The sequence below is a fragment of the Triticum dicoccoides genome, chromosome 5B (assembly GCF_002162155.2).
Source record: "Triticum dicoccoides isolate Atlit2015 ecotype Zavitan chromosome 5B, WEW_v2.0, whole genome shotgun sequence".
Taxonomy (NCBI): Eukaryota; Viridiplantae; Streptophyta; class Magnoliopsida; order Poales; family Poaceae; genus Triticum; species Triticum dicoccoides.
In genome coordinates, this window is record NC_041389.1 from 509,190,741 (window position 1) to 509,203,972 (window position 13,232).

General features: G+C 45.8%; 1 protein-coding gene across 1 annotated transcript; it reads left to right on the forward strand.

Moving 5' to 3' along the window:
- Positions 1 to 2,952: 2,952 nt before the first annotated feature.
- LOC119311218 (protein ROOT PRIMORDIUM DEFECTIVE 1-like) lies at positions 2,953 to 10,922 on the forward strand. The gene is made up of 3 exons (XM_037586855.1): positions 2,953 to 4,702; positions 6,994 to 7,130; positions 8,027 to 10,922. Exon 1 carries the CDS (start codon positions 2,955 to 2,957, stop codon positions 4,347 to 4,349), a length of 1,395 nt encoding a protein of 464 aa, XP_037442752.1. The 5' UTR covers positions 2,953 to 2,954; the 3' UTR covers positions 4,350 to 4,702; positions 6,994 to 7,130; positions 8,027 to 10,922.
- Positions 10,923 to 13,232: the final 2,310 nt, after the last annotated feature.

Below are 13,232 nucleotides of genomic sequence, written 5' to 3' on the forward strand. Positions count from 1 at the left end.
TCACGTCCATAACCATAAGGAGACAGCGCATTTCAAGTCTATCATACCCCACTGATTGAAAATGTCGCTGCCTGCTTTGTAAACACGTATCGTCCTTTTTGAACCGAGTACATTGTTCTTTTGTGCTATCTAGAACCGATGTGCTTTTGGCTGTAAGAGCAACTCTAGCAGACCCCGCATCCGGCCGACCCGCAAAACGCGTTTGCAGTTCGGGGGAAACCGCTTTTGCGGGCTGACTCGGACGGCCGCAGATGCAGACTCCCCAAACGGGCCCGTATAAAAGTATATTCGCCGAATATGCTTTTATACGGGTCGACTTTTGCGGTGTCTGTTCGGACACCGCCGCGTCGACCCGAAAACAGGAAACGCTCAATTCTCGCATTTGACATAAGTTCCCACAAATAAGTTCAAATTCAAACAAACATAACACAGTTTTACGCGTAAATAAGAGCCAAGTTCAGCACGACAAACGCAAAAGAGGGCCTTGCAAAAGTTACGGCCATGTCCGGCATCATCTTGGTCGATCTTCACTCCGCGCCAACGAGTCCATCTTGAAGTTCATCGGCACCACCGAATCCACCTCCGGCGCTTGTCCCAACTCCCGCACCGAAATCATCGACATTGCCACCATATGGAGAAGAGAAAACATCTCCGGAACTGTACCACGGACCGACCGACGCGACCATTCTCCTCTTCAAGATTTCTCTCCTTGCCATATCATGGCATGTTTTGGTGAGGTTGTCCATGTCATCGCGGTTCATTGACATGATCTTGTTCTCTTCGACGAGCAACAAGGACATGGATTTGTTTTCAGCGGTGCGTGCTCTTTTCTCCTTAATGGCAGCTTTGCGGAGCCCCTCTTCCTTGAGCAATTGCCACTTTTCTTGCTTCTCTTTTGCCTTCTTCTCGGCCAACTCTTTCTTGATCTCCAATGACTTCAACAACATCAACTCGTTTGATTGCACCATGACATCAATCTTCTCCCTCAAGCTCGATGCTTCTTCATCTCTCTTCATCTCTCTTCATCTTCTCCTTAGTCTTCTTGTCGCTACCGGGCTTGTTCAAATTTCTTGGGCCATCATCATCCTCATCTTCATCCATGTTTGTAAGCGAGCCTCTCTTCGGTGGCGATTCTTTGTCGATCAACTTCCACTTCTCGCACTTTTGGAGCAACTCCCAACAATGCTATAGTTTGAAGAATTTGCCTTCTGAAGCTTCCATGTCTTTGTATCTATGTTGGGCAATCTTGTCCTACATAATGTGAACAAAGTGATGTGATAAATTCTCATGATGTAAATATGATTATGCACAACTTGAACAAAGGCAAAACAAACTCACGTAATCGGACTCCACGGTCCCACTTGGAGGTGCATTGCGTACTTGCTCCAAGCAAGCTGCCCAACGGCTGCATATAGGCTTGATATTCTCCCAACACCCTTGAAGCGACCGAAATGTGCGCGGAGTCCTATTGGGATACTTTACCATAATGTGGAAGTATTGATCTTCGATCCTTTGTCAATATCCCTTGGCGGTTTGAGAAGTACTCGTGCATGCATCAAGAGACACCGCACTCCATGCTTGAATCAAAGCTTGATCTTCCAAAATCGTGTAGTTCTTCGATCTTTGGCTTTTCCTAGATGTTGATTGTGATTGCTTATACGCTTCTGCTTCGATCTCCGCCAATTCGTCCTCACAACCATGATCATCCACGCCGTCCTCCGTTTCATTGTAGTCGAATGTGGCGAACGAGGCTTGATCAATGTCAACGGCATTGGTGTCCAACAAGTTCACGAACTTGGAAGTTGGATTGTTTGAACCACAACTATACTGAACGATAACAAGTTATGAGATATCGCAAAAAATGGCGAAAACGAAAGGAAATCGCCATGACCGAAGACGCATACCTTCCGGCCATTTCGTCGAACACCTTGCTTGCGGGGGGAGCGACACCGTTTAACGACATCGTCGGGGCACCTCTTTCCAGGATGGAGTGAGAGGATGAAGGAGGCGGCTTGTTTGTAGCTGGAATCCTCTTCCTCTTGCCGCCCGCGGTCTTGGTGACCTTCTCCGCCGCCGGCCGAGATCGCGCAGCAGTGTTGGCGCCTGGAGTGCGAGCCTTCACGGCGGGGGCTGCCGGATTCCCGCCCTGCACGACCACGTTGCCCTGCCGCTTGCGGGCAGGCGCGGCGCTAGCTTGAGCGACGGCGGGGCCAACATGGCTGGCGGCGAGACCCGCCCGAGGGGAAGGAGCGTGCGCGACCTCGACAGTGACGAGGGGCAGCAGGGAGTCGTCCATGTTAGTGAGGGACGACCGCGGAGGATGCGCCGGAGCGTGCGGTGGCGAGGCAATGGTGGCGGCGGGTGGGGGAGCGGAAAGGCCGCGCGGAAATGTCCCTCCCGCCAAATCTCGCTGCGGGTAGGGGCTGAGCTCGGGTCGGCCTTCTAGCCCGTGAAACTAGAGGTTGGGGGAGAAGTTTTGTCGCGCCCCGCAAAAATATTTGCAGACTGGGGCGGGATGCTGGGTCTGATCGGGCAGGTTTTCCCGCCCCGACCCGCACTTTGACGGTTATTTTGCGGGCCGGGGCGGGATGCGGGGTCTGCTAGAGTTGCTCTAATAAGATCTCTCTGCTCACATGATAGCTTGGTGAATCCACTGTTTACCCATTATTTCTTTGGGTTCAGCTAGATCACCATAATATGGTTGCAAGTATCCACTATGTGCGAGAAAACTTGCCAATAAATTTGAAGTATGAAAACAAAAGCTGCCAGAGTTGCAAATGATAGTTCAACTGGTTAGAATGCATTGGCCAGCGGAAAGAAAGAAAGAAAACATGAAAATTGCGTCGCGATTCGCGTCTCGTGCGCATCCGACGGCCTGCCTCTTTCACCCGCGTTTGCTACCACTCGGCCTCTCTCTTTCGCTGGCCGCCGCCAAAACCAATCCCCAAATAACGATGCTCCGCCGCATCGCCGCCCTACGGCCGCCGCCGCCGCGCGCGGTGGCGGCGGCGCTCGTCGGAGGGGCCGACGCAGGCTACTCCTCCAAGTCCACCTCCCTCCCCCAGAAGCAGCAGCGCGTCCGCGACCACGCCTTCGACGGCATCATGGAGGTCCAGAAGCGCGTCCGCCGCTTCCTCGCGCTCCACGCGCTGCTCCTCTACGCCGCCACCCCCACCGCGCCCTCGGGCAAATTCTCCGCCGGGGGCAGCGGCGCGGTCTCCGTGCCCTTCTCCCGCCTCGGCGCCCTCTCGCGCCGCCAGCTCCGCCTCGCGCCCCTCGACGCCGGCAACTTCATGCTGCGCCACCCGCACGCCTTCCACCTCTTCCTCCACCCCGTCCACCGCATCCTCCACGCGCGCCTCACCCCGCGCGCCTCCGCCGCGCTGCGCCTCGAGGCCGACGCCATCGCCTCCTTGCGCCCCGGCGCCGTCCTCCGCCTCCGCAAGCTGCTCCTCCTCGCGCCCCCGCACCACCGCCTCCGCCTAGAGCACATCCGTCTCCTCCGCCGCGACTTCGGCCTCCCCGACGACTTCGCCGACTCCATCATCCTGTCCAATCCCGCCCTGTTCCGCCTCACGCCTGACGGGTTCGTCGAGTTTGTGCCTTCCCCTGACGACCCACCCGACCTCACCGTCGCCGCCGTCGAGCGCTCCCGGGAGCGCCACTACCGCGAGCACCGCGCTCCCGGCGCCGGCGAGGAGGACGCGCGCTTCGCGTTCCCCACCCGCTTTCCGCCGGGCTTTAAGATTGGCAAGTATTTCCGCATTGCAGTTTGGAAGTGGCAGCGCCTCCCCTACGCTTCCCCGTATGCGGACGTCTCTGGCCACGACCTGCGCTCACTTGAGGCACAACGCCGCATGGAGAAGCGTGCTGTCGCTGCTGTCCATGAGCTGCTCTCTCTCACAGTCGACAAGCGTACCACGCTAGAGCGTCTCGCGCTCTTCCGCGACGCCCTTGGTGTGCCAAAGAAGATTAAAGAGTTCTTGCTTAAGTATCAGGGGATATTCTACATATCAACAAGAGGAAACCAGGGGAAGCTGCACACTGTGTTCCTCCGGGAGGCATACTATAAAGGGGAGCTTTTAGATTCCAATGAGATACATGACGCAAGGCGGAAGCTGGAGGAGCTGCTCTTGATGAGCCGAGAGAAGGCGAATTTGGATCGTATGTTCACTAGCATGGGTCGTGGATGGGATGAGCTTGGTGGTGGTCGTCGTGGAGGAGCAGAATTGAGGGAGAAGTTTCTTGGGGATGCAGGTGGCAGAAAGAGGAAAGTTGGTGCTGGCATTGATGACGATGGTGCCGATAGTGGGGAGGACTCAGGAGTTGAATCACTCTACATCGAATGAGGAACAGAATCATACAATGACACTGAATGTCATATAGTGAAGCCTGAGTTCTGAATCTGGCATGGGAACCATATTGGAGGATTGATTTATCATGCTAGCATCTACACCATGGTGTAGTGATCTTGAGTGATAAGAGAGTGTTATATTCTGAGGTGAAAATTTGAGTGAGAGTTCTCGTCCTAAACTTGCGGACCCTATGAATTGGGGAAGTTATCACCCTCAATGCTGCCATGCATCTGCACTAGAATGGTTGATGGAATCTTCATTTGCTCAGCATTATGTGAAGGGACAAAGACACAAGCAAGAGAACTCCTTTCTGCCCCCAAGCTAATTTGATCAGTGTCATTTGACTTGTGAGTACTCTGGATCTATTTCATTCATTTCTCCCTTGGAAAACTGTTTGTGTTACGGATGGAATATCACCATAGCAACGTTCTGTCATTCAGTTCTATGTTTTGCAACATACTGTAACCAAACAGTTGATACTGTAATCGGTTAGATGACCTGCAAATAAAATCAGAAATGCTATTTTTTTCCTCTGTTGTTTGGCTTCATTCAGACTAAAAATCGAGGGGGCATTCGGGATTTCAGCCGTGGGAATGTGGGATTGGATGTGCTGCTCCATGTTTTGTGTGTTGTTTTTCTCGTGCACATGGTGGCATAGTGGAATTTTCATGCAGGCAGCTCATGCTAAGGGGGCATCAGGGTTGCCACTCATGCTGAGGGGGCGTCAGAAAACATCCCAGTGCTTTGGTGATGTTTTTGTGTTTTTTGGTCAGTGCTTGAACACATGTTTTTGCAGCAAGGGAGTTGAGAGCTATGCGTTCAGCCACTTTTTTTCCATTTTCAGTTGAGACGATAAGCAGCTTCGTTGTAGGTTATCTTGTTAGTTTTTCTTAATGTAATTCAGTGGTGATGATGTTCACTAGTATATAGTTCGGAGAAAATTATATCGGCTTAAATATCAATTTTGACAGGCCACTTATGATGTATGTTCAACAATTCAGTATTATATTTTCTCTCAAACAATTAATTTCCTATTAGTTTTCCTCTTGCGTTGTTCATTTTGTTCAGGCATCAAATTGTTGATCTGCTTCGCCTAGTCATTCTTAGTTCTAATCAATCTAGAGTATCATTGGTTGTAGTCTGTTTTAGTCAGAATTAGCCTTTTTAGTTAGTTGTAGCCATACTAGATGTGCTCTGCTTATTTCCTATCTAGTTCTAGTTCAGACCAGATGAAAAAAAAGGAATGAACAACGTTTCCATCTAGTTCTAGTTCAGACCAGATGAAAAAAGGAATGAACAATGTTTCCAGATCTCCTATTCGTAATTATACATAGTTCTGTCAGACTATATCATCTTAAATTTTGCAGTTTGTACTAGTTAGACTAGTACAGTAGAAGCTATCTTCAGTCTGGCTGACAGATAAATCCAAACTTAGGCGGAATTCTAGTCTTGTTCAGTATCTATATTTAATATATATTTTCGGTTTCTATTGCTTTTTTTGTGTGTGTGTTCATTTTTCGATATTCTGTCTCTATCTAGGGTTGTCTGGATTTGCATCACAATTCAAAACCATAATAGATAATAACTTGTCAGTATTAGTGTTATCTGACGAACTGTTCGAATGGAGGGGCACTGGGATCAATGGGGTGCACCTGTTGTCTCCGGTCAGCATGATGGCCTCCCTATGGTCTAGCTGCCTTCTCTGTTGTCGGCGGCCGGAGCTGCGCCACGTGAGATGGAAGCCCCGTAATTTTCCTTTCCCTTTCTTTTTTCCCAGTAGTTCCTGCTGACCCAGGTGGTCTTTCTATGTATGCTGGACCATGTAACTGTACTTTTCGTTCCTACCTTAATATAAATGAAAGCAGCGCTGCTGCTCTTCGTTTCAGAGAGGATGCATCATTGTTCTGTTCAGTCTTTCAGATGATATTATCTTATTTGGTATCTTTTCAATTTCTTTCTTTACTTTTTTTGGTACAAGCGTGAGCCAAGTAACTGGACAGTCCTGCATTAATCAGCCAGTCTATTTAGTTCATTGTATTTTTTCTCAGTCCCAGTATGTCAGTTTAATTCATGTATCATTTGGTTTATCTGTAAAATTTCTTTAGTCATCAGTATTTTTGTTGCTTTACTATTTTCTGAATTTCATCGTCTTATTGTTACTTCAGTACTTGAGTCTTCAGACTCATTCTTTGAAGTTCAGTTTATTGATCTTCAGTGCACATGTTTATTCATTATTTCAGTAAGTCCCTTCTCACTGTTCAGATTTTCATTTTTCAAGCCCCTACTTATCCGTCATTCATGAGTCTAGGCAGATTATTAGTTCTGTCCTTCAGTATATATGTCCTCAGTTTTCTTCAGTTTCAGATTTCTGTATTATGTCCTTAAATTTTAAAATCACTCATTCTCCAGTCTTTCAGTCTTACAGCCTTTCTCATTGTCCAGTCTTTCAGTCCTACCTTCTCATCTATCTTCAATATTCATTGAACATCAAGGCTATGCGATCAGGCCAGGTTTGGGCAAAGGTTTTTCCAGTGTTTGTTTTTTGGCGTTCTGTCGCTACCTAGGATTTTTCTTAATAAGATCACTGTGATTATAATTTTGAACGGAGTTGTATTTTTCTTAATAGTTCCCATTTCAGGCAAACCAAGATCAATGGAGATGTAATGTTCATGAGGGCTACTTGAGGAGTAGTGTTCTGCTGCACGGAAACTTTATTGAGCACCGATTTGGGGGCCATCAGACCTGTGGTGGTTGGTGTGCTGTGCCTTCTTCAAGGTTTGTTGCCCTTATGTTGTTATAATTCGTTGGTTTGCTTTTGCCTTTCCTCCGTATTTTCCTTATGACTAAGCAGTTGACTGATTTGACTCCATGTTTTTCCTTTGTGAGCAAATCCTTCGGTTATGACCAAGGTGTTTCCAGTGAGGTTTTTACAGTTCCAATTCACCGGAGTCGCAATATTTATTTTCTGTAACTGATCTCATGTTGCCCTGTATGTTTTATGATAATTCTTGATCTCTCTGAATTGCTACTGACAGTGTGTAGCTTATTAGTTATTAAGTTACATAGATCCTAAGTTTCAGTTTACATCTTGGTGATGTATTTTTACAGTTCTATAGTACCTAAGTAAGAGCTGTTATTTCTTGCATTTTCTTTTTGACTGTTTTTTAGTTGAACAAATCTTTTGTAAATGTTTGGAATTTTGCTTGGAAGTTCTGCTGTTACTTCCCTTCTTGTAGTATTTTTAGGAACACTTCTTCTAATCATCGGCAAGTTCTGGGCTGAATTATATCATTTCCCTTGCAATCATAAATTGTGTTATGTTCTGAATTTTTACTTTGTTCTCAAATAATTACTATTCGCAGTCTGTAGTGTTTACATTTCTAAAGAAAGGGAGTTATAGTTTTAGTTGTTGTAATATCACTTTATGTACTGTTGGAGTTGTTTGTATGTTAGCTTATCTCAGTCGTCATAAAGTAACCTGTGTTGCGGTTCTTATAGTTTGCCCGCAATTTTGAACTAGGCAGATTATTAGTGCTCTTATTCTTCACGTGCAATGTAAATTTCATGTAATATTTGTTGTGCAGTCAGTCCTAGCTGATTAGGGTGCTCTGTTTGTACTGACTGGCTGCCGACCTTTTTTCCTCTGATTTGTCATTTTTGCCCACTTCCAGGTAACATTTCAAGGGTATTGGGCCATGTAAAGGCAGGAGTTTTCTGCTGTCAGTATGTAAAAGTTTTTTTTTTTGAGGAAGTGGAAGTTGAGCTGCCGATATATTAAGCAGGAGTAAACAAATACAATGATTCTCTTGTTTTACAAGAGGTTGGGATTAAGGTTTCCCACACCAAACTGAAAGAAAAAGCTAATCAGGTTCTGGTGCAGGTTCATTTTCAACAATAGAGAGCCAACTGATGGATACAGTAGGTTGCAAAATGTCTTGCTTGGTGAGTTGGAAAAGGCCGTCTTCAAGAAGGGACTTGTGCTCGAAAACTATCCTGTTACGTTCCTTCCACAGGTTTCAGGTCATGTAAATTGCAGCCTGAGATGTCCCTCTGAGGCATGTTGCTGGTATGATCATTCCACCAGTCCTTGATGGACACAACTTCTGTGCATTTGCGGCCAAGGCAGGGTTGTCACACGAGTGAGCAAGCAGCTGCCAAACGGATTTGGCATAGGGGCATTTCAGAACAAGGTGCAAAGGGGAGTCCTTGGCCTGATCACAAGGGTCGCATGCACCATTATGAGGAATACCACGAGTCTCCAGATTGTCATTTGTAAGGATTCTTCCCCGAAGCCACGGCCACATGAAGAAACGGCACTTAGACTCAACTTGCGCCCACCAAAGCTTGTCAAATCGTATATTTAAGAATGATCCAATAAACTGACAGCGGTATGCGGAGGCAGTAGAGTATGCCTGAGAGGGGTTCCAGGCCCAGCGAATGGAGTCATCAACGTCAGGATGCAGGGAGACTTGGTTGAGACGCAGCCAAAGTTGTGTGAATTGCCAGAGCTCCAAGATCACTGAAATTCTGTGCAGTCCAGCCATCCAAGCTTGACTAGCAATTGCAGCTGCAACAGTGTCTGTCCAGTCGAGCCACTTCCACCGGAGACGCAGGGCTCGCCCAAAACGTCTGAGGTCCAAGACTCCCAACCCTCCAAGATTTTTATGACGACATACAGTATTCCAATTCACAAGAGCCATGCCTCCCACAGCATCAGGTTTGGCTCGCCAAAGCAAGTTTCTCCTCAGCTTGTCGACTTCTTTGATGGCCCAGTTGTCAAGCTTGAATTGTGAAATAAGGTATACCAGGTAGCCGGGAGGATCGAGTCGACCAACCTAAGGTGAGAATCACTTGAAAGCAGCTTACCACGCCATCTTTTCAGCCTGGATGCCAACTTATCCAGGGTGGGCTGGACGTCAGCACGAGTGATATTTCTTGAAGTGCAGAGGCAAACCCAAGTATTTGCTAGGAACTTGACCAACGGGAGCTTGAAAAATTTGCAGCAGCTGTTGGAGGTTAATATCTTCAAGGAAGACGCTCTTTGGCACATTGGCTTTGAGCCCGGAAGCAGATCCGAAGAGGAGCAGGATTTGCTTAGTGGTTTCAATGTCAGGCGATAATTTGGGAGACGAATAGAGCTGCGTTGTCAGCGTAAAGGCTAGCTCTGAGCTGAGGAGGCAGACGAAGGTTGGTGAGAGCTCCAACAGAACAGGCCTTTGCAAATAACCAGTGTAGAGCTGCAATTGCAATTATGAATAGCATCGGGGAGAGTGGGTCTCCCTGTCTTAGTCCCCTTTTTTGGTGGAAGTGCAGACCCAGTTCTCCGATGACCAAAATCCTTGAGGAGGCAGACGACCAGAGCAGAGCAATTAGATCACACCAGCTCTGACCAAAACCCAGCCTAGACATAAGTTCAAGCAAGTAACTCCAGCGCACATTATCAAAAGGTCCTACAATATCCAATTTGAGCAGCAATGCCGGGTCCTTATTCTTCTGCAGCTTTCGAAAAGCATTCCTGACATAAAGAAAATTGTCTTGGATCAAATGATTCTTGATGAAAGCACTCTGCGGAGAGGGGATGATCTGATGCAGAAAGGGAGCCAGCCTGTTGGACAGCAGTTTACAAAGGATCTTTGCAATAGAATGCATCAGACTGATCGGCCGTAAGTCCTTGACTCTAGTAGCATCAGTAGACTTGGGTATTAGGGTTATGTGGGCAGAGTTCAGCATGAACCACCTCTTCCCTCTGAGGGAGAACAATTGGTTGAAAGTACAGATGAGATCCTCTTTGATCAAACTCCAACAGTGCTTAAGGAAGTCAGCCGTGAACCCATCAGGGCCTGGTGCTTTACCAGAAGGGAGATCAAAAACTGCAGCCTTGATTTCTTCCTCGGAGAAAGGCACATCAAAAGCATATAGATCGTGCCGCTGGACCTCAGGGTAGTCCCAGACTCCCAGTTAATGTTGCAGCTTCTGGTGGCAGAGGAGCCAATAGATGCAGTAAAATGTTTGAGCAGCTCGCTCTGTTTATGAGCTTGAAGGGTGACCTGACCAGCATCAGTATCGAGCAGAGGAATGAAGTTTCTGCGCCGTCTTCCATTGTCCTTAATGTGAAAAAGCTTGGATTTGGCATCACTGGTGCACAGCCACTGGATACGGGGCTGCTGCCAGATGCGCACCCGCTGCACAGCAGCCAGCCCAAGCAGTTTAGCCTGAAGAAAAACTGAGACCCAACTCGGCAATGGTGAGATGCTGTCCTGTGCATGGTCCAGTGCCAAAATAACCTGCTCAGCCACAAGTGACAGAAGAGAAATATTCCTAATTTTGCTTCTACTCCAGCAAGTCTTGTCAGCTTGAAGTTAAGCCTCCACATCCCATCCCCATGGGGTACAGGTAACTTTCCAAGATTCGACTGACCAGATCAGAGAAGTCCAAACCTGCTGTGTTTATTTCTGCGGGCCTGTTTAGATGTAACTTGGTTGTTTAGAGGTACAACTGTCGGGTTTCAATTGGTTGTAAAATCTGGATGAAGCTGACTTCATTTTCAGTGAAATGAGAAATATACATTCCCAATAAATGCTGTCATTTGCATCCCTTTTTAGTATAGGCAGTCAAAGATTTTTTTTAAATTTAAATAAATGAAGAAAATGCACTATCTTGTGCATCAAACGAAGGCCAAGGTGTTTTCCCACAATTGAACACCAGTTTAAATAATACTCCCTCACTTTGTTAATAGATGATGTTTTGGACTGGAGCAGTGGGCACAGTATGCAATATGTAACTTTGACTGTTAATTTCATTACAGAAATGTTAAGATAAACTATAAACTTATCATATTACGAAAGTATTTTTCATGAGAATTTCTATTATATTTATAGCATTATCACCTGACCAATCTGAATATATGTTAGCAATATTCAAGATTCCAGCAGTCTGATTGCACAGTTTCTAGGACATCATCTATTTACAAACGGAAGCAATAGCTTATATGAACTATTTGTTGTAACATGGAAATCACTCCCTGCAATAATTTGGTGCCTTCCATGTATGACTTTTGACTGAGCGATTTGAGGTAACGTTGATCTTAGGGAAAAGTAAGATTAGCTAGAAATAATCCTAGGGATGTCAACCGGGTCCCATTTAATCCCGTTTAAAGTCCACTTATGATATGATAGTTCAAATAGGTTTTTTGTTTGTTTGAGGAAAATGAACTATCAAGCTAGCAAAAACTAACTAAACGGGATTGTGGACGCCATTTATTTGCCACTTACATCCCTAATATAATCCTTGTAAATTTAAAATATCCATTTAATAAGGGTCTAGTGCTTGACTCTTTGGATCCTTTCATGTGTGTACTTATGTCCTGTCTGTGTGTCAGGGATTGGGCTGTTAGTTTAGGCCTTAATTGTTATCCAAGATACTGAGGTTCTGCAAGGTTTATCTGACTAACATTCTTTAACTATCTAGCACTCATGCTGTTTGTTTTAAGTCCGGAGGGATAGCTGACTCTAGAATAGAACCTACAACCCATGCGACCGTGGAATTGTAGTAGTTTAGCATCATACCTGACCTATTGCTACATAATCCTGAGCAGTTCTAACTCTAGTATTAGATTCACTGAGAGGACGAATACTGCTTTGGGTGATTAATTGGCCATTAGCTACTTATGCCAGATGTTTTTTATTCTTTCTGTCAAATCAGCCAATTCAGGATACCATTAGTTACATATGCAATGATAATTCGACTGTAGTTTGTAGCTTCGGGCTTGTCAGAAAGCAGAAACTGGCTGCTGTAGGAGTAGGGCAGCAGGATTGTTTCTGTTAAATTGCACTCTGCGACTGCAGAGCAACTATATCAGCTTAACCGATCTTTCAGAACATTTCTCTCAAGTTCTGAATATCTACAGTCCATGGACTAACAAAAATGATTGATTTACTTTCCTGTTCAGAAAGAGCGCAAAATAGCAAATGTGCATATGTGTATGTGGCATTACTGCTCTCTGGTCTCCATGTCGATGCAATGAGCCAAGGTTGTGCATGTTAAAAGAACAACAGACAGTGCAAAAGGCACTGTTGAAAATACGAAACAACTATATACCATGATGAGTTCTTCTTTCAGTCTAGAACAGAATGATGAAGGTTCTTGTAGCGCTGTAGTCGGCCCATGGCAGCTGGGCTGATATGTCTTCTGTTGTCACTGTCCTGCCTGTGCACCCTGAACAAGTGAACATGCTAAACTGACCCTGTGTAGGAGGATCTATTCATCTGTATATCTGTTGAAGGCTCTGAAGTGCAACTTATAAATTATTGCAAAGCCACTAGTTGGTGCATGATGTCATCCACTATTTGCAGATTATATGTCAACTATTTACTGCCGCCCCACAGATGTTTTAATTTAGTAAATGATGGCGTACGTTTTTTGGAATTTTGTTTGTGTTGTTGACAGGGTCTGTTTTCAAAGTTCTTGTACTGCTTTTTTTTAAGCATGGAACATGTCCCAATTCGATGCAGTTTGATCCAAGTTCTGAACTGACTTCCTGTCAGCTTGCCACTCGAGATTGTCAGCCCTTCCAAATAGTAAGTGTTTGATCCTCTAGTAGTAATAATAATATTGTCTTGCATATGTTACCAGAGAGTGTTTGTCAGTTTTCATTTGGCCTTCTCGTGCGATGGTATTTACTATGCTTGCATTTGCTATGTGCTTGTTAACCTAGATACTTTAATAAGTGGTGGTTCTGTTAGGTTTATTTGAATAATATCATTTAACTATCTCCCGGTCATGCTGTTTGTTCCAAGTCTGAAGGGATAGCTGACCCAAGAATAGGACCTGCAACCCATGCAACCAGGAATTGTAGTATAGCATCTTACCTGACCTGCG

What these genes read in the sequence shown, in the direction of transcription:
- LOC119311218 (XM_037586855.1), top strand. Translation starts at nt 2,955, where the DNA reads ATGCTCCGCCGCATCGCCGCCCTACGGCCGCCGCCGCCGCGCGCGGTG.